A 25557-nucleotide genomic window follows, 5' to 3' on the forward strand; every position below is an offset into this window, starting at 1 on the left:
AAGGGATGTGTGGATATCACACCCCAAAAAATATTATAAGCTATAATTGTTCATAACGATTCTTCATATTCTAAATGTTAGAATAATCTGACCTTGAAAAACCAAATGATGAAGTCATAACTGATTTCAATAGTAAGTTTCTCCTCCCTTGCAAAAATAATATAGTCAACTTACAATATGTTTAAATCTAATAATGAAACAGTTTTTTTTTGTGAGAGTAGTGGTCGTTGTTCATGTAGACAAACCATCCCTTTCAAAACGTTGCATTATGGTTTTTTATGTGAGAGCAATGGCCTCTATTTAAATACACTTACACTTGTGCTCATATTTTAACACTGAAAAGGTTGCATGATAGTAAAAGAAAAAAAACATATTTTCCAAGCATATATTATTGTTTAGTTATGGTATAATTTTCATTTAGACTCAAACATACCTCAAACATACCAAGTAATTAAGTAAGCAACTCAGAATTTATCTCATCAGAACGATTATCTAACTTTGCAAGTTGCCCATTGATAACATAAAAAAAGCCCTCCACAAGATAATGGTGATGGTTGGTCATTGCTGGAGTCTTACGCTATGACCTCCCTCCATTTATGTATGGCATCAAGTTTAGGAACATGGATATGATGTTTCTCACAAAAGAAGATGTGTAATCAACCAAAAGATCAAACTAATTATTCCTTGTGGGGTGAAGTTGTGGCTTACGTGATTGACTAAATTTATTGCATTCACAATCTTTTGATATTTTATTTATAATGCTTGTGACAAATCATTTGTCACTCTTAAGATGGATCTTAACGAAAATAGGTTAAACACAAACTCAAAACTCAAAAGTTAGTATTTCCAACAATAACATATTTTCTTCACCCACACTATCATTGTTATTATCATCAACAATCATTGGAAGCACCTTCACCACCATTTTCCTTTCAATTTTCAACAATTTCGAAATGGGAATTATTGTTGGTAATCCAAAATTTCTATAATTAGAAAGAAAAATACAATTGAGAGGAATGTAGAATGACATTTTTAGAGTGATAATAACAGTTCACTTCTAATTTCTAATTATGGATCATGGAATTGACCCCTTGGCCCTTGTTACAATTTACAAACTCTAGTTATATTATAAAATTCGAACTCAAAACGAAATTACCCTAATTAGGTTATGAAAAAATTGCAAATCCTTACTTTCTTTCAACCTACAACTTGCTCAGATGGGGAGAGAGAGGCGAGGATAGAGTGGCGCCACCTTGGTTGAAGGTGGAGAGGAGAACTGTTGACCCTAAAAATTACAAGACCTATGCAGCGCCCATGTCGAGCAAATATTGAGCTAACTACGTCCTTCTTGTGAATGCGGATGTGCCAACTCGTAACCGAGATTGATCGAGCGAGTAAAGTAGATGTGGTGGTGGTGCCGAACTCTAAAATGTACTTGTGAGTAACTAATCATATAACACATCACTTTGTTGGGAAAACTAATGAAGTGAATCCTTTCGACGAAAGAACTGAAAGCACTTCACTGACTAAGACTTGGATAGAGAATCAATAGAACTAGAAGTAGTGTTGTTTAACCAAATTGAATGTACTTCTAGACCGATTAGTTATACAACTCTAGTGATGTTCACTTGAACTGAGTATATTGCTGGTTGTCAACCAGTGATGTTCAATCGAACTAAATAAGTGCTGATGAAGGAGTTGGGATTTAGGGTTGTTAGAAGGTTTTCGCGTAGAGAAAGGTTTTTTTCCGTCCAGCATTTGAGTTATTTTATGGACACAGAGGAGAGGACAAAGTTGTGTGACTACTTTCATTTCTGAATTTTCTATTCTACGCCTTTGTTGTGTTTTTTGTATTTTGGTTATTTTAATTTGGATCAAAACGGTGTCGTTTTGGCCAGGTGTTAAAAATCAAAATCTTGCGGCACTGGGCGCTGCGCAACTCCCGTTGCCGCCTAGTTTTGGATAGAGCATTTTATCAAACACATAGTGTGCACAAAATGCCCGCTGTCCAGATGATCACAGGGGGATTCGACAGACTTCCCAGCTAATTTTCTAGCGACCACGGGGTTAACTGACCCACTGTTGATCACCCCCTGTGTGTTACTGTATTGGCACGTCCGTGCTTGGCTTACTAAGAGAATCGAAGTTTATATGTTTTAATCACCAATTGATTAGTCCCTTGAAAAATGAAGACGCGACAAATTGAGGAGAGGAGGGTGAAGCGTTCAGGTCATATCATACCATAAAACGACAACAATTTGGTGGGTGTATGAAAAGGACAGATTATTCGATTCGGTTCGGTGTAGTTTGATTTGAAAGCTACTGAAACTGGAATCGAACCAATAGCTTTCGGTTCAATATGTTCTTTTTAGTTTTCGGTTTTTCGCCGACGTGAATACATGCTGGCATGCTTCTGCTCATTTGCCGGCAAAGAATACATTCCATGCCAGGTACGTACTTCTCCCTTTGTGCATGGGCTCGGAATATAAACAGATCGACAAAGGGAAACCAAGGTATGGCACTACGTACGACGTACTATAATATATATAATAGTCAGCAGAATAATTTCTCCTCTTTCCTTCTTGTTAATTTGTTGGAGGAGAATGATTTCTTTATCGACAAAAATGAGGTTAATTTGTTTTTTTTTTTTTTTTTCTTTCTCTCTTCTTGAATAAAGTCAAATGGGTTATTTTCCAGTGGGAAGCTAATGTTCAATAAAATAGAAATAATACTTTTTTTTTTCTTCTTGTCTTATGGATACTTCCTAGTAACAACAACAACGATGATAATTGTGAGCTCCATAAATTTTTTGTAATATTTTAAGAATTTAAAAAACTTTTGTTTGTGTGAGCGACTTTTAAGTTTCAAGATGTTTATGCAAATTAAATTAAGAAAAACATGCACTACAAAACATTAGATAGGACAGATTAGAAATAAATGACATGATCATTACAAATAACTCCTACCAAGTAGTATTTTACAAATTTCACTCATATGTCTTTGTAATTAATGCTCATGCGCTGCATTCTAATCCCTCTTTTATCTAACTTTTTGAGATTCATTTTTATCTCCGTTGGCCTAAATGTTTCTTTCACTAATGACATGCCTTGAGTGAAAGAAACAAAATAGAAAAAAGAAAATCTGAACTCTAATTTATGTCCTTGAAGTAAAGGAATATGCATGCATGGTTTCAACAAATTAATGGATATGATATGAGCTTGGTCCCCAGAAATAAGTAGTATCACATCTTCCAAAGCAATTATATATATATATATATATATGTAATACTTGAGAGACTAAATTTGTAGACAAAATTTTGTAAACTAAAGAAATAGAAATTAATGATTGGATTATTACTTAAATAAATATTGATAAACGTATTCATTTTCTATAAGTGATATATTATTTAATTTCTAAATTTTATCTATAAATTAAGTCTTTCAAGCATTACTCTATACACACTCACACAACCAAATGTTCGAGTCATAAATCAGTCAATGCAATATGATGATCCAATGAGGAGGGTAACATCAATTCAAGTCAAGCGGGTCATCTCTTCCAACGTTACTTACAGATCTCTGCGGATTTTTAATTGTTTTTGCAGCAATTTTTGGGGTTCGGGAGCTTTAGTCGCTCACAAATGATATGGATAACGTGGCACGTCAAGGTCAAAGGAACTTCACCACCACCCCCGTGTCCCTCACGAGCATTCCTCCATGGACCACAATGCATGCTCAGCTCAGCTCAGCAGTTCAGCATATATACCTAACTGCTTTTTCTTTTCTTTTCTTTTCTTTTTTTTCCTTTCGGCATGCCAGAAAATTTATATAATTGTTCTGAAGAAGAATATATAATTGATATGTAATTATGAATGTGATATTTCCAAGTTATGGTAGTTTTGCTGTGCGACGTTTTATATATATATATATATATATATATATATATATATATATATAGAACTTGATTTTCATTGGATTAGCATTTTTGGTATTTATTTATTTATTTTAATAAAATTTTCAAAAATATGAAATTTTGTATTAAGTTTTCAGCTTTTTCTTTTTTTTACATGTGTTACGTGACAATTGCAAAGCCGTATTTTATTTTTTAATTTTATTAACTGATTTCATTTACGAGTAAAGAGTTGTGAGAAGATTGTGAAATGTCACATTGCATTATATTATTGTTTAATAATATATCACTTTATTAGAAGTACTCATGACTTTGTAAATAATTTACCAAAAATGTTGTTCTTGAATCTATTTTTAGCACTGCCATTAAATAGTTTGTGTTCGTGTTATGATTATTAAATAGTTTGTGTTTTTGGTCAAGTGGCTTAACATGAGAATGACACAATTTAACATGAAATAAGAAGTTATTTTGGCACATAGTTCAATTTTTTAGTGGATAAGATGTTGGGTTTTTATCTATACGTCTGGCTTCAAAACTTCCCCTCTCCTATTATTGTTTGGAACTTATCTCCTTACCCCTAATAAAAAATAATTTAAAAATAAATTTAATTTGATCCTTTTATTTGATGCAAAAATTATGTTTAATGTGTACATTTGTAATTAACATTAAACGGGTTTTTTTTTTCTTTTTTCTAAACAAAAGATATTATCTTCACTAAAGGGGTGGGGAGTGAGTTAAGCCTCACAATGGACTAACAATAATGTGGTTCAAATTCACATGTGGCAAGAATCAAACCTAAGACCTCTCATCTACTAGTGAAGATAAATATCATTGGATTGTAGTACCAAGTGACTGAACATTAAACGGGTTGAATTATCATGAAAGACATTTAATTATTGGATATCAGATTTAGAAAAATATCCAAAGAAAAATGACTTTTCTTCTATGGCGTTATATATTTTGGTGTATTTTGTTTTTGGTTTGAAGAACCACCCTGTGTGATCTCTAATGTTTTAACAGAGGATAGTATAACATTTTATGTTGTTATATATTTTGAATACAAAGATATTATTTATACTAAAGAAGATGCGAGAGACTGGACTAAGTCACACAATTTTATAAAAATAATTTAGCATCAAACTTGCTATTAAGGACAATCAAACTTTTTTTTTATTTGAACAAACAATATTATCTACACTAAAAAGGAGGATAAGGGGTTTAGTTTTACAATGGGCTCGTAATAATGTAGTACAAATTCGTCTTTGGAAAAAACTAAACCTAAGACCTCTCACTTACAAATAAAAAAATATACCACTAAATTATAATACTAAATAACAGAAAAATCGAACTTAAGATTTATAATTTACAAAAAGAAAAAGCTAAGTGCCAATTTTGTAACGAATCACACCGCATTCTCTTGTACGTTCTTTTATCTATAAATGTGGAAATTTTTAGTTATGACTGGAACACGAGTGATATACCATGTGTTTTTATGTAAGTGGTGGAAAATTTTATTTTTTAAGTTATTAACTTTTTAACACACATAAGTGCCAATTTTGTAACGAATCACACCGTGTTCTCTTGTACGTTCTTTTATCCATAAATGTGGAAATTTTTAGTTGTGACCGGAACACGAGTGGTATACCATGTGTTTTTATGTAAGTTGTGGAAAATTTTATTTTATAAGTTATTAACTTTTTAACATATATATTTCATCATTTATATAACGACACGTGATGTACCATCGTGTGACGATTAGATTAAAAAATCTCTTCCATAAATGAATATTGTACGCTTCTCAAAAAGAAATATATTAATGAAAGAAAAGAAATAAAGAAGAAATAATTGAATGAGAGGTTTGACTTGCAGACTTGCTGACACCAAAACCAAGTCTTGTCGGTTTTTTTTTTTTGAAAATTTTTAAAAGACTCAGAGAGGGAGAGACTGACTGACTCAATAGCATTCAACTCCAAACGGATAAACCCAATCCATCTTAATTTCACCAGTTGCCTCCTCCTCCTCCATGCAAACACCGCCATCACCACCTCTATAAATTCCAGATAAGTCATCACAACTCTCCTCATAATAACTCTCTCTCTCTCTTTCTCTCTCTCTCTCTCTCTCTCTCTCTCTAGAAGGATTAGTTATCCGTTTCCCCAACAGAGCGACATCGACATAGAAAAAGAGAGAAAGAGAGTCACGAAGACAGAAAGTGTGTATCCTGCCATCCAGCCATGGAAGTTGAAAACGCCAACAAGAATCCTCACGCAGCGCAGGAGCAGCAGGCAAGCCCGCTGAAAAAAATCATCCTCGTCGCCTCCATTGCCGCCGGAGTCCAATTTGGATGGGCCCTACAACTCTCCCTCCTCACTCCCTACGTCCAGCTCCTGGGCGTCCCCCACACCTGGGCCGCCTTCATCTGGCTTTGCGGCCCCATCTCTGGCTTGCTCGTCCAGCCCATCGTCGGCTATCACAGCGACCGTTGCACTTCCCGCTTTGGACGCCGTCGCCCCTTCATCGCTGCTGGCTCCGCCCTCGTCGCCGTCGCCGTCTTCCTCATTGGCTACGCTGCTGATCTTGGACACCTCACTGGAGACTCCCTTGAGAAGGCCACCAAACCCCGTGCCGTCTCCGTCTTCGTGGTCGGTTTCTGGATCCTCGACGTCGCCAACAACACGCTGCAAGGGCCATGCAGGGCCCTCCTCGCCGACATCTCGGGATCCGACCCGAAGAGAATGCGGACTTCCAACGCGCTGTTTGCCTTCTTCATGGCTGTCGGAAACATCCTCGGTTACGCCGCCGGGGCCTACAACAACCTCCACAAAATGTTCCCCTTCACCAAGACCAAAGCCTGCGACATCTACTGCGCCAATCTCAAGAGCTGCTTCTTCCTCTCCATTGCCCTCCTCATCACCCTCACCGTATTGGCCCTCACCGTCGTCAAGGAAACCCCCGCCGACGTCGCTCCAGACGAGCCGGAGGAGGAGTCAACGACAGCTCCAAAGGTGCCCTTTTTTGGTCAAATGATTGGGGCATTCAAGGAGTTGCAGAGGCCAATGCTGGTGTTGCTTCTGGTGACGTGTCTGAACTGGATTGCGTGGTTCCCGTTCTTGCTGTTCGACACTGACTGGATGGGAAAGGAGGTGTACGGCGGCCAGGTCGGTAAAGGGCGACTGTACGATTTGGGGGTGAGAGCCGGTTCGCTCGGCCTCTTGTTAAACTCTGTCGTTTTGGGGTTCATGTCTCTCGGGGTCGAGCATCTCGGCCGCTGGGTTGGCGGGGTCAAGAGATTGTGGGCTATTGTCAACTTCTTGCTCGCCGTCTGCATGGCCTTGACTGTTTTAATCACTAAATTGGCTGAAGCCAGCCGACACGGCCACATCGGAGTTGAGCCGCCTCCGCCACCTGCCGGTATCAAGGCCGGCGCATTGTCTCTGTTCGCCGCGCTTGGCATTCCTCTAGCGGTTAGTCTGCAAATCTTTTTGACACTTTTTATTATTTCTTAATTAATTTCACAACCGATTTCTTACACAAAAGGAAAAAAAGATATCTGATACCAAATAATTATTTATTAATTAGAACAGATTTTCTTTCGACCAAAAAAAGAACAGATTTTCACTTGGGAGCTTGGGGACTAATTAGTTTCATTGTTTTACCTTTTAATTTATGGTGGTCACATATTTTGCCTTGTTTTTCAAGAACCAAGGGGTTATCGTTATCCCGAAGGTGTTTTTGTTTGTTTTTATCCGAAGTCTTTTAGTGCATGCAGAAAAGGTTTCACCATGCATTTACTAGGAACATTTACTAGGATAAGGAAAACTATTTTGCTTCTTTGAACAACTCCTCAATTGCGGTTTTATTTTACAAATTAATTTTTCTTAATTTAAGGGGATTGATTAATTATGTGCTTGAATATTCTTTCTACCGCTAATATGAAAACGACTTGTATAGCACAAATACATCGTTAAAATGCATCTCATATCTATAAAATAAAAACATGAAAGAGTGTTTTATTCACTTCACGTCACATGACATACAAATTATTCTTCTCCGGCAGCATCTACTTTGTTTTCCTTGTTCTTTCCGATGCCATCCTTTTCATCAATAATAATAGCTCACTTTTCCTATTTTGTATTTGTCGGTACAATTCCCATGTTTTTCTTTTTGTCAAGGCCCACATCCCATGTTATTCTACTCCTTTATATCGAAGATTTTTTTTAACGTGTTCGGAACACGAGATATTACGTTATATATTATTCCGTAAGTTGAGAAATGTTTTTTACTTTTCCACAATTATCCCTTCACTTTCACTTATATATGGACATATTCATGTTTTGAACACCCTGAATCTCTCCATTTAATCAACAACTTTCCCCATCCTCAAAATTAAATTAAATAAAACAACCTTTCATAATTCTCAAGCATTTACTGAGTTGAAGGCAAAGTGAAAGTTAGATGCAATCCAATTTTACAATTAAATAAATCCATCCATATGTGATGCGTTTGTATATATGTGATGTGACAATTAAGTTGGGGAATATTCATTGACCTTTGCTAATTTTAACGAGTTTGAATTTTTTTTGTGAGGATTCTAATGATCTATAAATCGTGTCCGTTCGTCGTACATCGTGTGGTTAGAAATTATTTTAAATATTTTATTTAAAATTAAGCATAAACAGTACTTGATAAAAACTGAATGCACGATATATGATAAACTTACATGATTCACGGATCTTCAGGATCCTCACCAAAAGGATCCGGAGAGCTTCATGTTGGAATTTTGCCCACCACCAAATCATGTTTTTTTTTATCTTTACACAGGTGACGTACAGTATTCCCTTTGCTCTGGCTTCCATATTTTCCAGCAATTCTGGTGCAGGCCAAGGTTATTTAACTTAATTTTTACACGTATTAATTATACTAATTTTCCAAAACCTGACATAAACCATTATGTTTTGGTGATTAATATTTTCTGAATTCTCCTATTTTGTATATTTAAATTAAAACAGGGCTTTCTTTGGGAGTCCTAAATCTTGCAATTGTCGTACCACAGGTACGTAATGCTTCCCTAATTTCATCTCTTTAGTAAAATTTCCTTGAAAAAATACATGTTATCTTAAATTTTAATTCAAATTAACTGCATAGTTAATTACTAAATATTGAACTTGCAGATGTTTGTGTCCGTCGTAAGTGGACCGTGGGATGATTTGTTTGGAGGTGGTAATTTACCGGCATTTGTCGCCGGCGCGGTTGCTGCCGTCGCAAGTGGAATGTTGGCTCTCTTTATGCTACCGTCTCCGCCACCCGATCTTCCGTCGAACAAAAATGCAAGAGCTCCTGTTGTTGCCTTCCATTGATTTGCTTGCCCTACCTCTTGACTTCTTAAGAAAAAAAATCAATACTGTATGCATCCAAGCGTAAGCAGGATATATTTAGTCGCAGTTTTTCTTCTTTTCTTGTATTTATTTCCGTCAAGGTTTTATGTTCGTGATAAAAGACGTCAAGGTTGAACCCATAAATCTTTAGCTTTGTATAATGAGGAAGAGCATTTGAGTTTTCATTGCTGTTTCGATTCTTTTTATTAGCGCTCACGAAAAGTAATCATGCCGCTTCTCCATGTATAATGTTTTTTATCTCGTGCATTTTTTCCAAGACACTTACGGTTGACTATAGTGAGTCCGATGGTTCTTGTTCAATGTGTATATACGATGTGTTTGTAGTGTTGTGCAATAGAGAAAAATCACAAAAGAAAGACATAAATGGGTAAACCAATCATAAGAGAGAGATGTAATGAGGGATGAAGTCTATATTTCATCCATATAAAAAAAACTCCTAAATTTCGACAAAAATCGATATATTTATGCAAATTTCTGACATCGGATAAATATCATTCCTTTTAATTTTCACGTTCTTGAGCAAATTTCATCATTTCCATCAAAGGTAGCTGATATCAATATCAATATATCCATCGATATTTCCAATGATAACTATATTGTAAGCACTGATTGTGACTAATATGTGTATATTCATATTACATTCATGAGACGGACATAAAATTTCCTCAATAGTGAGTGTACAATTTCAGTTATTGTTTTAGCCCATCATGTGTAGAGAAAGCGCGCTTCGAGTAAGGCAGTAACATCCTCAGGTAGAAATTTTGAGATACGAGTCGTCCTTGTACTTTGAGTACAATGGAAGTTCAAGAGCTTCCTGCGCAATTCGCCCGTCCTCATGAATCCTTTCTATCAAGCTCTCAAGCGATGAGAAATTCGCCTGTTTCAGTCCATACCCGAAAATTAAAACAAAGGATAGATGTCAGGACAGGAACGACCATTTGACACCTTCCACAAGAAAATGGACAAGTTAGAGTAAATACCTCAGGCCGTATGTAGCCAACTATAATAAGACGCAGTTCTTCCCCATAAAAATCCTCATCGAAGTCATGAAGCAGCCATGGCTCCTGCATTACAAGCTAAATTAAGAAAACAAGCCAAGAAGAAAAATACTTGCAAAGGCAACCGTAAGTGTCTTGGAAGACTCACTATAGTCTTTTCGGTGTTGTTGAAATAAGGATTCGAACCAATACTCATGACCATTTTGAAGACACCCCGTGTTGATAATCCAGCCCAACCAAAATATACTCCCGAGGGATGTTCGGAAAGAAGAGATGCATATCCTTCTGTGGATAAATTTGCTGGAGAAAAGATGCAGTGCACTAATAAGGATACAAAATGAGGAAAGGGGGCAATTTAATTGAGCATAAAAGGGAGAGAACAGCAGTTATATCAGAAGCATTCAAAATATTAGCTACCTATTTTTACCACAAAAAATGTGCTATTTATGAAATACAACTAACTGGTATATGTCAGCTCCAAATAAGAACACCAGTTATAGCTAATTCATCCTAAGACAAGTAGTAGAAGATTGTAACTGGACAGGCTGACAGCAAAAGCTACACTCTAACACACCTGTAGGGATCCCGAGTACTTTTGAGCCCCGACCAAATCCCTTTACAACTGGACCACCAATATGCCAAGGTTCTATTGGTAAAGTATCTTTTATCCCTGCAACAACAAATTAAATAAAATGAAAATGACTTCTGCAGCAGAAACTCTCCACAGTTGAACAGAGACAGATACTGGGATTTACAGTCTTGGAAAGGAGGTAGGCCCCACAATTCAGGTCGCAAATCAAGTAGAGAGTTTATCACCTCATCCGCTGATGTATAGAGATTGGACTGCTTTGGGATGGAGGGTACAGCGACCACCTCCATTCCAGCAGCCTTTCCAGCTGTAACACCCGGTCTGACAAAACCCAAACACGAAAATGTTCAAGGAAGAAACTCAAAGGAAACTGACATCAGTTTGAAGACAATAAACACATCTTAAGGAGGAAATTTATCATCTAAATTGTAATTATCAAAGGAAGAATGTTAATGAAGGAGAGAACATCAAAGCAAGTTGCCATCTACAACTGAAATTACTAATTTTCGCTAGAAACACTGCACACATGTGCATGTCATGTGCATTGTGATGGAAGAGTGACGCACGCATTAAGAAGACAAAAAACTAGAATTTGGGAGAGAATAAATGGTAGCCATAAAGTGGGTTTAATTAATTCATTAACCTAGTATTCAAATTAATTATTGGACTTATCAATGTGAAAGAGCCACAATTTACATTTTCAAGTCCGTTAACAAAAGTACAGATAAATAGTTTATATATGTACAGCATGCGCAAGCCTTATCAAATTTAGTCTACATATAACTTTTTTGACATAAGTATTTGTATATAGAATAAAATAAAAATGGCAAAAATAAAGGTTTTCATTCAGGTTCACTACTCTATCAAGAAGTTTTAGATGTAATGTAAACAAGGTTAGTTAAAGAGAACATGATGAAAACTATAACACTCAAAAGAAAAACGTTCCCTGCCACATTTTTTGTTTTAACTCTAGTAAAAGAACCAGAGTAGGTATACGTACAGAGAATCTTCAATGACAAGGCAGCTGGAAGGTTCAACATTGAGCCTTTTAGCAGCTTCAAGGAATCTGCATGCAAAACAAATATTTACAGTTTTAGAACACTATATATCTCATCCATGATAGAAAACACTCAAGTCAATATGCACAAATTTTTGCATCTCACATTTCAGGAGATGGCTTCCCCGAACTTACTTCATCACCACCAATGACAACTGAAAAAGATTCCTTCCAGCCTGCATATGAAAACAATAAGCAAATAAGTACTTGTTTGGTACGATAAGACTAACTCAGAATATCATGGATAAATCTGATACTAGACAATTAACCATGTACGACATAAGCAAACACTGCATGCTTTTCAAGAACAGGAGTATACCCTGATGAACAGAAAGTTTGGTTTCAATGTTTTCCTTTGGAGAGTTTGAAGCCAATGCCATTGGCACTCTATGACCACTCAAATGTTTAATTAGCCGATTGGAACCTGGAAGCGCTTTAATGTTGCACCACCTATAGCGACAATTGTCAAAATCCAATCAACAGTTTTCCAACACATAACAGGCAAAACAAAATAATTTGGTACTAGCAACAAAAAGTCTTTCTAAACAGACATAAGAACAAGTATAGTAGTAAATTACTGATTGGAGAACAATGGGGTAATCTCTGAAAGTAATTCATTCGTTGTACACGATAACCCATAATCTTCCACAACAGCACTTGCAGCTTCAAATGGTGTTTTTCCAGCTATTTTTTGAACTTCCCGCCCATCCCACTGCTTTCCATACTTACCCAAATAAACTTTCAAAACTTCACTTACAATACTATCTGTGATTAATTAAAACAACGAAAAGAAAAAGAGTCACCAACACCAGTAGAAAGAAAATAGCTACGTGCAAGAATCAAAATTGATCCAGCACAGAAAAGCCAAAAGAAGCATCAGGCCCTTATCACATACCACACTAAACTGACGTTAAAGTAATACTGAAAATTCTCTTAAGGGCACAGACCTGTGTTCAGTAGTGTACCATCCAAATCAAGGATAATGCAGGACACCAATTTCTTTAAAGGCCGTGCAGTTGACATCTTCCCAATTATGCAGAAGACTCACAGTTAGATTTATGTTCCCACTGTTGAAATATATCTGAAGCAAAGACAGATTTTTAAATTCATTGACTGAAATTCTAATAAGTAATCCAAGAAATTCACCAAATTTCAATCCAACCGAAATTTATCGGCCATTTATTCACAGAAATAGTTGCCATTTCCCACCTTATCTTGATCAAACATCACACAGCTCAATTTGACAATAGTCCATGTTATAACAGACTTAGAGCTAGAAACTATAAAAGAAGCAATTTAAGCACTCACATATTCAAGTCTATCCGTTCTTGCATATTAGCCTCTTCGCACACTATTTTCATGCTCAAGGGTTTTTCTGTAACAATTTTTTTTTTCTCCAAAGTATTAGTTGAATTTTCCGGGTTTCAATTAGTTTCATTTTAAAATTAAGCAGGAATCATGAAAACCATCTGTTTGTTATAAGAGCTACTAAACCCTATACGAGGAACATCATGAATTACGCGGCTGCACACGCAGAGACATAATTTGAAATTGGGGTGAGCTGAACATTTAAGCCAAATCCACTTAAGAGGAAAGTATCAAAAATTGCAGAGTTTGTTTTTTATGGCATTCCCTAAATTTTACACAAACCTCTCAAAACTTTACACAATTTGGACCAAACTGAAGTTTCAGAGCACAACAAAAAGAAAAGCTCTCCAGCCCATAACTTGAAAACTGAATTTGAGAAACATAAGCTGAAATCTGAATCCCTAATTTCCTAAATTCCTCAGTCCTAATTTCCTATATCCCAAACCCTAATACAAAGCAGCTAAAAGTCAGAAATTCAGAGCATAACAACTGTATAATTAAAAGAAGGAAACTAAATATTTGCAGAGGAAGAACAACATATAATTAGAAAATAAGAAGAAGAAGAAGAAGAAGTACGATTGAGATGGAAAGAGATGCCGCCCACAACCCTGACAAAGCTAAGCTATCAAATCCAAAGTTTGATTATTGTGTTTTGGAAGTGTTTGATGAGTTTATGTTGATAATTTTGATTCCGGAGAATCACACCACTACAGCTGTAATACGGTGGAGGAGGCGCGAAGAAGCTGCGCTTTGGCAGCCGGAGAAGAAGACGGAGGTTCTACGGGGCCTGCTGTGGGTAGACGTTCGAGCGGCGTGGGTTTGGGTGTGGCTGGTAGTGGTCGTTGTTATGCGAAAGAATAAAACGTTACGCTTAGCATTCGACAAAAAAAAAAAAAAAAAAAAAAAAAAGCGTTACGGTTGTGGTGGTGCGGGCGCCTGGGCTTTGCGACCGTGGTGTACCGGGCAAATAATTGTCTAAATATTTTAATTTGATTAACATAATGATATATGACAGTGTAATCGTATTATATAAATCATTTTCAAGAATATGTGATGTTATCAATTTCTGATGAGAGTTGCTTGATCCAACTGTTGATGGTTGAGTTAGAAATTCTATGGAAATGATGAATGATTTAGGATTGAATTACGTAGAATTAACTTACTTGAGAAATGTGTAGATTGAGATAGTTATAGAGTGTAGGAGCCACATGTTTAGAGTTTTCATGCTATGTGTCGGTCTAATTGGCTAGACTGTATTATTAGTTGGATGCAGTAGAAAAGAATTTTAAGATGTTGAAATATCTTAAGTATGATAGAGAATAATTCTTAGAGATATTATTAAATAAATAATAATAATATATGAATTATGTTAGAGATCCTTGACAAATTTGATTGTGTTTCTTTAATAAAGAAATGTTCCTAATTAGGAAGGTAAAAACTAGTTATTAGTTTTACATTTAAATCCCTTGTCAATATGTCCTTGCATTAGTATGGGCAAAGAAGCTTGAAAAATTGTATGTTTCTTCGTTGGTGGAACCATTAGAATGAGTGTGAGCCTCATCAATAAATAAATATATTCTCGTCAAAATCTAGGTGACACCCTCAAAATTTTATGAATTAATTATGGCTCCACGCAATTTTTTTTTAATCAAATCGAACCTTCCCTAGATGGTCAATTCATAACTTTCGATTTAACCTACGGTTCGATTTAATTCATAACTTTGCTTTTCTTTTTTTTCTTCAAACAAACGATATTATTTATGGGTTTAGTCTCATAATAAAATTAACAATAATATGGAAGATTCAACCTACTACTTACAACTGAAGAAAAATACGAGTATTTATCAAATATAACCAAATATTAGTCCTTAATTTAAAAAATATTAGTTTTTATAAAAACTTTCAAATATATCCAAAATATCACTTAAATTGACATAAATACCCTTAAACTTTAAACCTAATAAATTAAAAAACAAAACCTTATTAGATGAAGAGTTCTCACAGCTAAACCTTAAAATTGGAGGAGACCTAGTAAAGGCATCGACTATTGGTGAAGAATTGTGCATTCCTAAACGAAGATGGGTATAGATGGTTAATTTTTTGCCCTTTTCCTTGTCTCCGTTTTCTCTTTGCTTTTGTAGTTTCTTCCTTCGATTGAATATTTATGGAAGAATGAATTGTCAATTTTTGTAACATTATTTATCTCAATTTTCCTTTAGATTATATGTGCTTCGTATTTAATTTTCCACCTTTGCATTATTAAGGGTGTTGTCCGTGTCTGAATTTTGTTTTGAAGATTATCATTAACTGTGGTAGTGAATCGAGAGATTTGTTGTGTTCTTAGAAAGTGCAAAAAGCATATTTTAAGGTTTATAGAATAGAAAATCTTCGGGTGCATAAGCACCACTTGATTATGGTACAAGAATCTTTTAATTAACAACTAGTTATTTGTATGAATTAAGGGTATTTCTGTCTATTTAAATGATATTTTGGATATATTTGAATCTTTTTATAAAAATTGACATTTTTTAAATTAAATGTTAATATTTGGTTACATTTGATAAATACTCGAAAAATACTAGTACACTGGAATCATAACTTTGATGTAATCCACGAGTCCATGTTCCCACTTCCACCCTCTTATATTTTCAAGAGACGGTTGAATGGCAATCCCATTCCCATAATGATTCTCGTCAGATTCTTTTTGTACGGATTTGGAAATCTTTCAATCATATTTATTCATCGTATATTGTACAGTTAATTTTTATCATATATGATAAACGGATGTAATTGGAGAATCCTCGAATTTTAACAAAGAGAATCCGGAGATCCTTTCTCATCCCATTCATCAACGGCTAGTATCCGTCAGCGTGGGTCCAATTCCGAAGGGCAGCTGAATATTTCACCTGTCCCCGCCATTTTATAAGTCGAAAGAAAATCAACTTTCATTACCAGAAACCAGAAATCATAGGAGACGATGGATTGCAGTTGCAGGGAGCTCCTCCTCCGTCAGGATTCCTATTCCGGCAACCCCTACATTCTTCTGCTCAACGACCTCTCTCTTATTCCCGTTGGGCATTACCTCTTCGCTTCCCTCGCGATTTCCTCTGCATTTCTATACCACTTCCTCGAATTCCATTTCTTCCAGGACCTTTTCACCGCCTTCAGAGGCTCCGCCGTCTCCTTAACCTTCAACCCCTCCTCCCACATCTACCAAGACGTCGTTTCCAAGTGCCGGATTCTCCATTCCAGGTCCCAATTTAATACTTTCTGATTAACCAACTATTAAATTTTTTATTTTGTTGTTCAATTAACTAATGAGTCGATTAATTTGCAGGTATTTGGCGACGCTGTGGCTCTCGAGCCCCCATTTCCAGACTCTTTTCGTCGGCTTCTTTGGGCGGCCTCCTGCTTTCAGCTACCGAAGGTACCCTTGCATCTGTCTTTAACTCGTGGACCCAATTATCAAATTCTGTGGGCAAAAGGGGGTTATTTATATTTTCGCATTTGGCCATCTGGGTCAGTTCGAGATTTGAAATTTGTGGTTGTTTTTGTGTGATGGGTTATGCTGCATCTGTGTGCAATGTGCATTTTTCGAAGTGAAATGTTTAGAGTATTAGTGTACCACTGCAAAACCCAATTCAGCTGGGATTGTTACTACAAATCTTCGTATGTGGATTAGGATTTTAAGAATAGTAAAGACACACTAATTTACTATTCTTTTAGTTTGTTAAAACAAAATTTCAGACTTGGACTTATTTTGAATTTTGAAGGGGTTTGCTGCAAACTGCAAAGCAAATGGTGAGGTATTATATGAGTTGTCTGTCTGGTAGATATGTTAAACCAGAGTGCTCTTAGTCTTTGAGTTAGTGTGATTGTGTGAGGGGGTTTTAGTGTTTAGTGGATTTTATATATTGTTTGATATATGTTTGATTTCATTTGGTTCAGGCGTAGTCTTGTCGATATATTATTCTTAAAAATGTTATAACAATGATCATTTGAATAGGAATTTGATAGTAATCTGTGTACCGTGTTTCATAAAGGTTTTTCGTAAGTTTTTTCATCCACCGTATTTGTTTCACATTTAACACTCGATATAAAAACACCATATAAGATGGCCATTTTTGGCGTTTGATGTATATAAATTGCATTGTGTTTCCAGTTTGGTGTTGTTTAAATCGGGCTTATATATTTATTTCCTTGTAAAAGGAAAGAACGCAGAAGGGGAAACTTAATTCTGTATGCTTTTCCGGCGGGCTTTAAGGTTAGCGTACAGCCGTCTGAATTTTTGGGCTGTTGAACAAGGTTTTAGAGGGAAACAATACAGCGTATCCTAGCTGATATTAACACACAGCTGCCCTCCATCTATTTAAACATCAGAGAAAAAAAGGTCTCTAAGCCCTGCTGTAACCGAAGCTTAACGAGCTTCCTGGAATCTGACTTTAACTTTATATAAGGTGGTTTTAGTCCTGTTTGACACCGAAGGATAGATATAAAGTGACCACACTGTGATTTATAGCCGTAAGGATACATGAGATGTGTCTATTTGGGGAAATGCATCAGTTGTCTTGTTAGTTTACTAATTTACTGCTTTCAAAATGAGAAATGTAACTTTGTTCTGTATTGTTCTCTTTTGATCCTTAAAGTTTTTCTGTCTCATTTTGAGAGGTTGACTGGGGTCTCTGATACTTTACATCTTTTTTCCATGAACTTGATTTCTCGCATAGGTTTGCTATTGTTTATTTAAAATACAGATAATAAAATGCCACAGTGAATACTCTTCCTCTTGTATTTTGAATTTGATTCATGCTTTTGAGTAACAGATAGCCATTTATATTCCCTCTCAGAGAAATTTTTCATCTATCTGATGGTGGCACCATTGCTTTGGATTGGCTGAGGAACTCTGATGGTAACTATTATTTGATTTACCTGAAATTAATGACCATATACATATATCCTTTTATAGACATTTATGAATGCAAAGCAAGGGGTTAACTACATTTTACACCCTTCAGGTTTGAGGGTGATTTTCAAAATGGACTATGTGGTTCTAATATTCTTGCATTGCACCCTAAGTTTTGAAATTGTATCAATTTACACCTTTTGCTCTTTGAATATCTAACCCTCTATTAAATTGATGAGTTTTTTGTCAATGTGGTGCAAATGTGGCTTAAACGTTAGCCCATATAGTTATCTCACACTCACTATGTCATCAATTTAATGAAGGATCAAGCAATCAATCCAACCAAATGCATATTTTGATGCTTTATGGTGTTAAATAAGAAAATTGAAATTTAATGACACATTTTGAAAATCACCCCAAGCTTCAAGGGTGTGTAATGTAGTTAGAACCAAATTATACTTTATCATTTTAATTTTATGTTTCTGATATATATTCCTTGATTCGAACCCCTTTATCTTCTAAACCCTGTATACCCAAACCCACCGAAAAGATTATTTTGGTTCTTGTCATAAAATAAAAACCATTTTTTCATTGGTTACAAAGAGATTTTTCATAATCATAAAATGTGTGCCGGTGACGGTGTCTTTACTTAGTATGTATTTATCATGCTCTTGTATGAAGTGCTATGACACTCAGTTGATTTCATGGTAATAGTAGTTATAAATGGTTTTTCTATTCTGATCCAAATTATGCTTGTATTGCAGTTCTGGGAGATGCTTTTAGCACAAACAATGCTATTCCCAAAGATGACACCACCCCTATCGTGCTGGTGATTCCTGGATTAACCAGCGATTCTGAATCTCCTGTAAGCTTCATCCTTATTTCTTCATTATTTATTTGCCTTTTTGTACATAGAGAATTCCCCAAATCCACATCAAGGGCTCTGGTTTGAAACTCGTGTCCCCTATCAAACCTTACAATTTAGAAGGTAGGAAATTCTTGCAAATAGCTAGATTAGATTGGTACTACAAAGAATTGAACCCCTGAGCACGTGGGAGCAAGCTACTCAACTAAACCCTTATTGGTACTCAATTTCGTAGTATCTTTAATTCTACTAGTTATTGTGCTGGTGTCAGTCTCTAGGAATAAAATATATGAACTAATTTAGCTGGTTTAAATAGAATTTTTTGGTTTTAGTGAAGCAAGAAGTTAAAATAGTAAAATAAATATCTCAAGAAACCTGAAAAGCTATTGAATCTTGGAATCTCAACTGGGTTTCTTTTTCTTCAGGAAAAAAGTCTTTAAGATAGGACCTACCACTTTCCCACCCTATCCCAATGGAATTTGAGCTAGAGCTCCCTGGCAGTTAAAAACTTAGTACTACATTGGGAACTTTAAGATCTTTGCAAGGACCTTTTTTTTTTTTCCTGTTGGTTATTATATGTCTGAAACACATAACTAACTACAACTAGACCTGGCCATGGAAACATCAGTCCTAGTCTCAGCCAAAATAGAATTAAATTCTCCAGGGTTTTTCAAACCGAAGTAGTTGGCCCAAACCATGCCATCCGATCTACAACAAGAGTGCACCCTGTAATCATGATAGATGTTGTACTGCCTACACCATTCCATAGACGTTGACATTAATGTACCCGGAAGTGGATGGGGCCTTTATGGTCGTGATTACTGAAGGAGAAGCGTCAGTTGGTCTATCCCAATTTCTTGTAATGCGCTATAATGTGAGAAGTTTAAATCTTTTGAAGGAAAGAAATGGGTCATATTTCTGTGGAAATGCTATGTTAGCAATTTTGTGGGTTGTATAGGTGGAAAGGATTAGGAGAGTGCTTGAGAATTAATTGGTGAGAAAGTGGAGGGCTTACGGAAAAGTGTTTAGTTTGGGCTTCTTTTTGGGCATCTGTAGAGTTGGAGGAGTTGTCCCTTTCTGTTAGGTCATTTTGTATTGTCATAATCCAGTCCAGGAATGGGAAAGTAATTTCTATTTTACCAAGATGTGATGTTTGGCACATTGTCAGGCTGGCATTTCCAGTCAATTCTAAATTTCTAACAAAGTCAAGTATTAGAATTCCAGTTAAGAGCGTATTTCCATTCCTCACCACACATGGAATGTTAACTTACACAGAAGTCAGGCGTTGATCCGATTCAGTTGTAACAAAGTCAGACATTGACCTTAGCATCTATTCTTTTGTGTAGAGTTGATTTTTAGGTTTCATGATTTAGTAGAAGTGGATTTCATGTTCACTATTCATGTACCTGTGCTTTTGTTTCTTATAAAAACAAAATATACATTTGTTGGGATTGTAAAGGCCAGATTTCAGGTTTTAGGGTAAGAATCTCTCCTCTTCCCTTCTCTCACTGTTGTTCTACTACATCAAAAGGAGGAAATGAAAAAAGGAGAGGACCCAACTCCTAGCTTTAAAGTTATTTTTACTTTGTTTTTTATGCTTCATATTTGCTTCATTGTGCCGTTACAATAGGAAACACTACGATTTTTCATTTGTTTATATAGAAAACATAATGATTAAATTGAAGGATGTACAATCTAAGTGGACCAACAGCCCATAAAAACTAAAGAGCTGGCCACAACCTACAATAAACAAGCGACCACAGAATCTAAAGAAATTCCGCACCCTTATGCAGGATTTACATCAATAATTCATGTTCTTCTATTTAACTCATGAATATATAGTCCATGATATGAATCACAAAGTCTATTTCATTTATAAAAAAAACTATAAGCATCCTCTTGATATCTTCTTTAGACTCATTCCATAATAAGCTTTTGCATGTGTAAGATATGCTTTGTGTGCTTTCATGATGATTAGCTGATGTTACTTGTTGCTGCAGTATATAAAGCATCTTGCTTTCAGTACAGCAAAAAACGGATGGAATGCTGTCGTTAGCAATCACAGAGGACTGGGTGGCGTTTCAGTTACTGTAAGAAGCTGTTTTATAAACAACAAAAGTGGACAAGCTAATGATATTTGAAGATTCTGATAATTCTCTATTGTTAAAATTTAGTTTTTTTTTTTTTGTTATTTCTCTACTGAGAAGCACACCTTATTCATAATCTATGAACTAGAAAAGAATGAAAGTGGACAAGCTATCCACTGAAGTACAAATAGCATCTATTAAACAGCTTCTACAAATACAAACAGAAAAAAAAGAAAAAAAAAAAAAAAAAAAAAAAAAAAAAAAAAACGATCCAAACAAGCATTTTGTTATAGTAATGAGTTGTATGTTGCTTCTTCCTTGTCTAACTTTCTGGATATTATACATTTCTCTTTAAATAATCAGTTTTCTTATTAAGCCAATGAATTATATTGGTAATCTAAGTTTTTTGTTTTTTGTTATTTTCAGTCTGATTGCTTTTATAATGCTGGATGGACAGAGGATTTACGGAGTATTGTTAACAACCTCCACCATGAATACCCCAAGGCTCCTTTATTTCTTGTTGGAACAAGTATAGGTGCCAATGTTTTGGTATGCTATTTAGCCATGTTAGATTCGTTAGTAAGCAATTTGTTTTTGTTAAGTTAGATTTGATCTTTTATGGTATCATTTGAATTCACTACTTTTTCTAATTCTGGATCCCTTTATCATATCTTAACTTCATTTATGTTATGGAGGCGCTCGCCTTGCAATTTCTAGAACTATTCTAATGTTTCTGATATCAAACGGATCCTTATAGAATGTTTATAAAGTCAATTTCATTATCTCTCTGTATTCTCATTTGCCAGTAATATTGGCACCTAGCTTTGTGAGTTTTAGGACATCTTTTAAAATAATTTTCATTATAAACTTAGTTTTCAACATCCTCTGTTTCGTTTAATCGCCTGAAGTTAACATCCATTTTAATTAACTGTTTTCAGGTCAAGTATCTTGGGGAGGATGGCGATAAGACTCCTGCTGCTGGGGCTGTAGCTGTCTGTTCCCCTTGGGACCTTTTGGTTAGTGCCTCAACTTAATGGTTATGTGAAGGGCAGTGTTTCTGGGTTGTGATTAAATGCATTGGCAGCGTGTGTGGGCAAGTTTCTGTATATGGTTTTGTCCCAAATTTTGGTTTCTACTGTTAATCATTCTTGGTGGGTCAGCAGGGGATAATAATAATGGCTCAGTAGTATGGGTTCAGGGATTAAAGTTTGATCTGGGTTGCAGAATTGAGTGTTTTAACTTCTGAACATTTTTTTTTGGTCTGAAATTTGTTAGAACGAGCTAAATATGTTAGTTAGCCAAGCAAAGATACTTGTCGGTAAAGCAACTGTGTAGAAGTTGAACATGCTGGTATGGCATAATAGCATGAGACATGCTTGGTTTCACAGTGTAGCATGACATTGAGTGGGTTGGCCTCACCTAGATTGTAGCTTGTCATAAGAGTGTCACTGGCCTTCGGTTTTTGGGGATGTATAGTGTGGTACAGAATGACGTAATATATATTCTTCATTGGGCTTGCATGGACATCACTGTTATTTTGGGCCTTAGCTCATTGTGGTCACATAGGTCTTGTCAACTTTTGGACTTTATAATCTTATTCTTTTAGCCCATCCAATGTAACGGCAACTCTAATTTAATACATCTTAGACATATTTGACATATTAGACATCCGTTTGAGAAAATGGAAAAAGAAATATGGGTCGTCCTTTGTCGTACCATATACTGCTAGGCAAACAAACCATTTTGCTGTTGCCTTCACCTCCCCTGACACCTGTCTGCAAGTTACCAAATAACCTTCAGCTAGATAAGAAAATTAATTGTGCATTTGATGCTGTTGTTTGAAAATTGGTGATTGCTCCTTTCACATGTATCATGGAATTGTAATTATTCATTTGGTTTATGTAGTAGTTTCATACTGAATGGAGTTACTTATCCTATGTTTTTTGTTGTTTTGCAGCTTGGTGATAGATTTATAGGCCGTAGGCTGTTGCAAAAGTTTTATGATAAAGCTCTAACAATTGGCCTTCAAGGATATGCTCAATTGTATGTCTATTCCTCCCTTTTAATTTGGGTAGTAAATACCTCATAAAACATTATGCAGTGTGCTACTTTATATGTATACATATTTGCTCGACGTGCATGCGCCATATTCATTTAGTTTCTTACAATATAAAAAAGGTAGGAATAGGATCTATTTATTTAAACAATAGTTTCTGTCCTTTTTAAAATATATTTATGACAAATAATGAATGGTTAATGCAGGCACCAGCCTCACTTCTTGCGCCTTGCTAATTGGGAAGGCATAAAAAAGGTTGGTGTTGTTTTTAAGAGTTTTTGGTTTAGCTTGGCATCATTGTTAGAGCAGTGAATAAAGTTGATACTAGACCTCTGTACCCTGCTAGAAACAAATTGATTAGAATAAACAACATTTTTTACGTTGTGATTCTTTCTGCTTTGAAGGGAAACACTGAATTGTCGATTTATCACATTATGAAATATTGTTAAAACCTGCAACAAGTAATTTTACTTCTGGAATTTTCAACTTTTGAACCCATGCACCACAAAATAGTTGATTGTGGATTTCTATTACTCATGAAAAACAGAAACATCCAAATGAAACAGTTGCGTGGAAATAATCTGTGTGTGTGTTTTTGTGCTTCGTTTAGTGGTGCTACCAGCCTTATACTAATGCTTGTTTTGTTCTTGTTCTTCAATAGTCACGCTCCATTCGTGATTTTGATCAGCATGCCACCTGCATTGTTGGGAAATTTGAGGTATAATGTCTGAGATTTCACTAATTCCTCTCACTTTACCTTTGTTCTATTTATTGCGTTAAGCATCTGTTTTTTCTTTACAGACTGTGGACACATTTTACAGGCGCTGTACCAGTGCTACTTACGTGGGAAATGTTGCTGTCCCACTCCTCTGTATCAGTGCTTTAGATGATCCAGTCTGCACCAGGGAAGCCATTCCTTGGGATGAATGCAGGTGGACCTCTTAAAGTGTTTTCTTTCAGCGGTTTCTTCTTTCACATCAGTTAAGCATATGCCTTGTATTTGTCTTCAATAGGGCAAACAAAAATATTGTATTGGCTACAACAAAGCATGGAGGACACTTGGCTTTCTTTGAAGGATTAACTGCTTCAGGCATCTGGTACTTCATGATTCCATGTTATTTCTATATCTTTCTCTTTTGTGTTAGTCGCGACATTGGAGATTAACTTGATATATTTTCTTCCCGTAAACTTTATGTTATTATGCGTGGCTAGCCTAGTAGCAACCTCTGTAATGTTACTTAATAGCTGTGTCCTTTTAAGCTTGTCGTAATATAGTATCTTTGTCATAATACTCTCTTTGCTATGGTTGGCATGCACACTTTTGGCAACCTCGTCATAACTTTTGTTCTAGCGTGCGTGATTAATTTTCTTTCCCTTGCAGGTGGGTACGGGCTGTCGATGAATATCTTAAAATTCTACACTCTAGCCATTATATGCATGTACAGATGGTATAATTTTGATTGCCTTGGTCTTCGAGTGCTTGATGAACAGGCCATTTTTGCAGATTAAGATTTTTGATCTTCATGTTTTTCAGATGGTGAGTTGTGGCCCACAGTTATCATTGGACCCTTCAGTAGATCATCAAGGCCCCTACGTAAACGTTGCAGAAGATGGAATGGTAGCTGCCGTGGGAAATGAACAGGCGATGGACAATAAGATAGAAGATGTACTTGAACCGCAAAAGATCCATTACAGAGAAACTAAAGAAATGGTTTCAGGAGAAGAAGATGAAGAGATGATTCAGCCCGAATCACATTTGTTGGCAGAAATCCCACAATCATCTGAACAAGTTACCAGCGTGCAGGATGCGAAGCCTCTCGATGTAACTACTAGTGTTAGAAGATGCTTAGATCAGCAATCCCGACAAAGTAAGTGGTCGTTGTGGTTGCTTGTTTATGTTTCCATCGCCACAAGTTGGCCATTGGTTGGTTCTGCACTTAAAATTGTCTTGCAAAAGAAGCTCAGAAATTTATTTTCGTGATTCTATTGCCACCCTCCAATATACGAGAAATTTAGGAAATGATAAGAAACTGTTTCGCCCTAGAAGATTGTCGCTGAATGCTTACACTGTATTAAACTGTTATGAAAGAAGATGATAAACCAGTTGAGTCTGGATTTGCATCCATGAAACAAGTGAATGCCTTCATCAGAGCCAAACAAATCCCATACCAGAATCTCAGGCACAGCATCCTCGTACCCTTTGTCTTTTAACTTTTTCTGTCTGTGCCATATTTTTAGACTAACAAGATTTTTGACGCAACTTGTGGCAAGGGGAGGGTGAAATGCCTCTGTGAGTTTTTCCAGCTCCCGAAAGGGCTGGATAAATGTA

The 25557-nt window shown here is 35.9% G+C and overlaps 3 protein-coding genes across 5 annotated transcripts; 2 read left to right on the forward strand and 1 right to left on the reverse strand.

Moving 5' to 3' along the window:
* Positions 1-5782: 5782 nt before the first annotated feature.
* Positions 5783-9469, forward strand: LOC137727567 (sucrose transport protein). Its single transcript, XM_068466407.2, has 4 exons — positions 5783-7373; positions 8731-8794; positions 8919-8962; positions 9081-9469. Exons 1-4 carry the CDS (start codon positions 6144-6146, stop codon positions 9264-9266), a joined length of 1524 nt encoding a protein of 507 aa, XP_068322508.2. The 5' UTR covers positions 5783-6143; the 3' UTR covers positions 9267-9469.
* Positions 9470-9883: 414 nt separating this feature from the next.
* On the reverse strand, positions 9884-14197 carry FMN/FHY (riboflavin kinase/FMN hydrolase). Of its 2 annotated transcripts, XM_088677752.1 has the most exons (12): positions 13894-14148; positions 13258-13324; positions 12897-13030; positions 12528-12714; positions 12269-12399; positions 12056-12125; positions 11893-11958; positions 11059-11213; positions 10878-10973; positions 10452-10603; positions 10286-10369; positions 9884-10182 (listed from the first exon to the last, which is right to left on the reverse strand). In XM_088677752.1, exons 3-12 carry the CDS (start codon positions 12970-12972, stop codon positions 10054-10056), a joined length of 1146 nt encoding a protein of 381 aa, XP_088533878.1. In that variant the 5' UTR covers positions 12973-13030; positions 13258-13324; positions 13894-14148; the 3' UTR covers positions 9884-10053. The 2 variants fall into 2 exon arrangements, with proteins under 2 accessions (XP_088533878.1, XP_068322509.2); XM_068466408.2 differs by lacking the exon at positions 13258-13324 and having other exon boundaries at positions 13894-14197.
* Positions 14198-15905: 1708 nt separating this feature from the next.
* LOC137729774 (embryogenesis-associated protein EMB8) lies at positions 15906-25339 on the forward strand. Of its 2 annotated transcripts, none has more exons than XM_088678631.1 (15): positions 15906-16103; positions 16245-16569; positions 16655-16744; positions 18165-18226; positions 18985-19085; positions 21086-21175; positions 21599-21721; positions 22111-22188; positions 23130-23215; positions 23435-23483; positions 23890-23946; positions 24030-24160; positions 24242-24325; positions 24610-24676; positions 24763-25339. In XM_088678631.1, the coding sequence occupies exons 2-15, from the start codon at positions 16295-16297 to the stop codon at positions 25207-25209; spliced, it is 1740 nt and encodes a 579-aa protein (XP_088534757.1). In that variant the 5' UTR covers positions 15906-16103; positions 16245-16294; the 3' UTR covers positions 25210-25339. The 2 variants fall into 2 exon arrangements, with proteins under 2 accessions (XP_088534757.1, XP_088534758.1); XM_088678632.1 differs by having other exon boundaries at positions 16103-16175; positions 16280-16569.
* The last annotated feature ends 218 nt before the right edge of the window (positions 25340-25557 follow it).

The sequence above is a fragment of the Pyrus communis genome, chromosome 10 (assembly GCF_041283825.1).
Source record: "Pyrus communis isolate YQ-2024b chromosome 10, ASM4128382v1, whole genome shotgun sequence".
Lineage (NCBI taxonomy): Eukaryota > Viridiplantae > Streptophyta > Magnoliopsida > Rosales > Rosaceae > Pyrus > Pyrus communis.

What these genes read in the sequence shown, in the direction of transcription:
- LOC137729774 (XM_088678631.1), top strand. Translation starts at nt 16,295, where the DNA reads ATGGATTGCAGTTGCAGGGAGCTCCTCCTCCGTCAGGATTCCTATTCC. An exon ending in TGGGTGGCGTTTCAGTTACT is followed by an intron (nt 21,176 to 21,598) that starts GTAAGAAGCTGT and finishes TGTTATTTTCAG; the next exon opens with TCTGATTGCTTTTATAATGC. An exon ending in CTTCAAGGATATGCTCAATT is followed by an intron (nt 23,216 to 23,434) that starts GTATGTCTATTC and finishes TGGTTAATGCAG; the next exon opens with GCACCAGCCTCACTTCTTGC.
- FMN/FHY (XM_068466408.2), bottom strand. Translation starts at nt 12,972, where the DNA reads ATGTCAACTGCACGGCCTTTAAAGAAATTGGTGTCCTGCATTATCCTT. An exon ending in ACCCCATTGTTCTCCAATCA is followed by an intron (nt 12,400 to 12,527) that starts GTAATTTACTAC and finishes TTGTCGCTATAG; the next exon opens with GTGGTGCAACATTAAAGCGC. An exon ending in TTGGCTACATACGGCCTGAG is followed by an intron (nt 10,183 to 10,285) that starts GTATTTACTCTA and finishes GGACTGAAACAG; the next exon opens with GCGAATTTCTCATCGCTTGA.
- LOC137727567 (XM_068466407.2), top strand. Translation starts at nt 6,144, where the DNA reads ATGGAAGTTGAAAACGCCAACAAGAATCCTCACGCAGCGCAGGAGCAG. An exon ending in CAATTCTGGTGCAGGCCAAG is followed by an intron (nt 8,795 to 8,918) that starts GTTATTTAACTT and finishes AAATTAAAACAG; the next exon opens with GGCTTTCTTTGGGAGTCCTA. An exon ending in TTGCAATTGTCGTACCACAG is followed by an intron (nt 8,963 to 9,080) that starts GTACGTAATGCT and finishes TTGAACTTGCAG; the next exon opens with ATGTTTGTGTCCGTCGTAAG.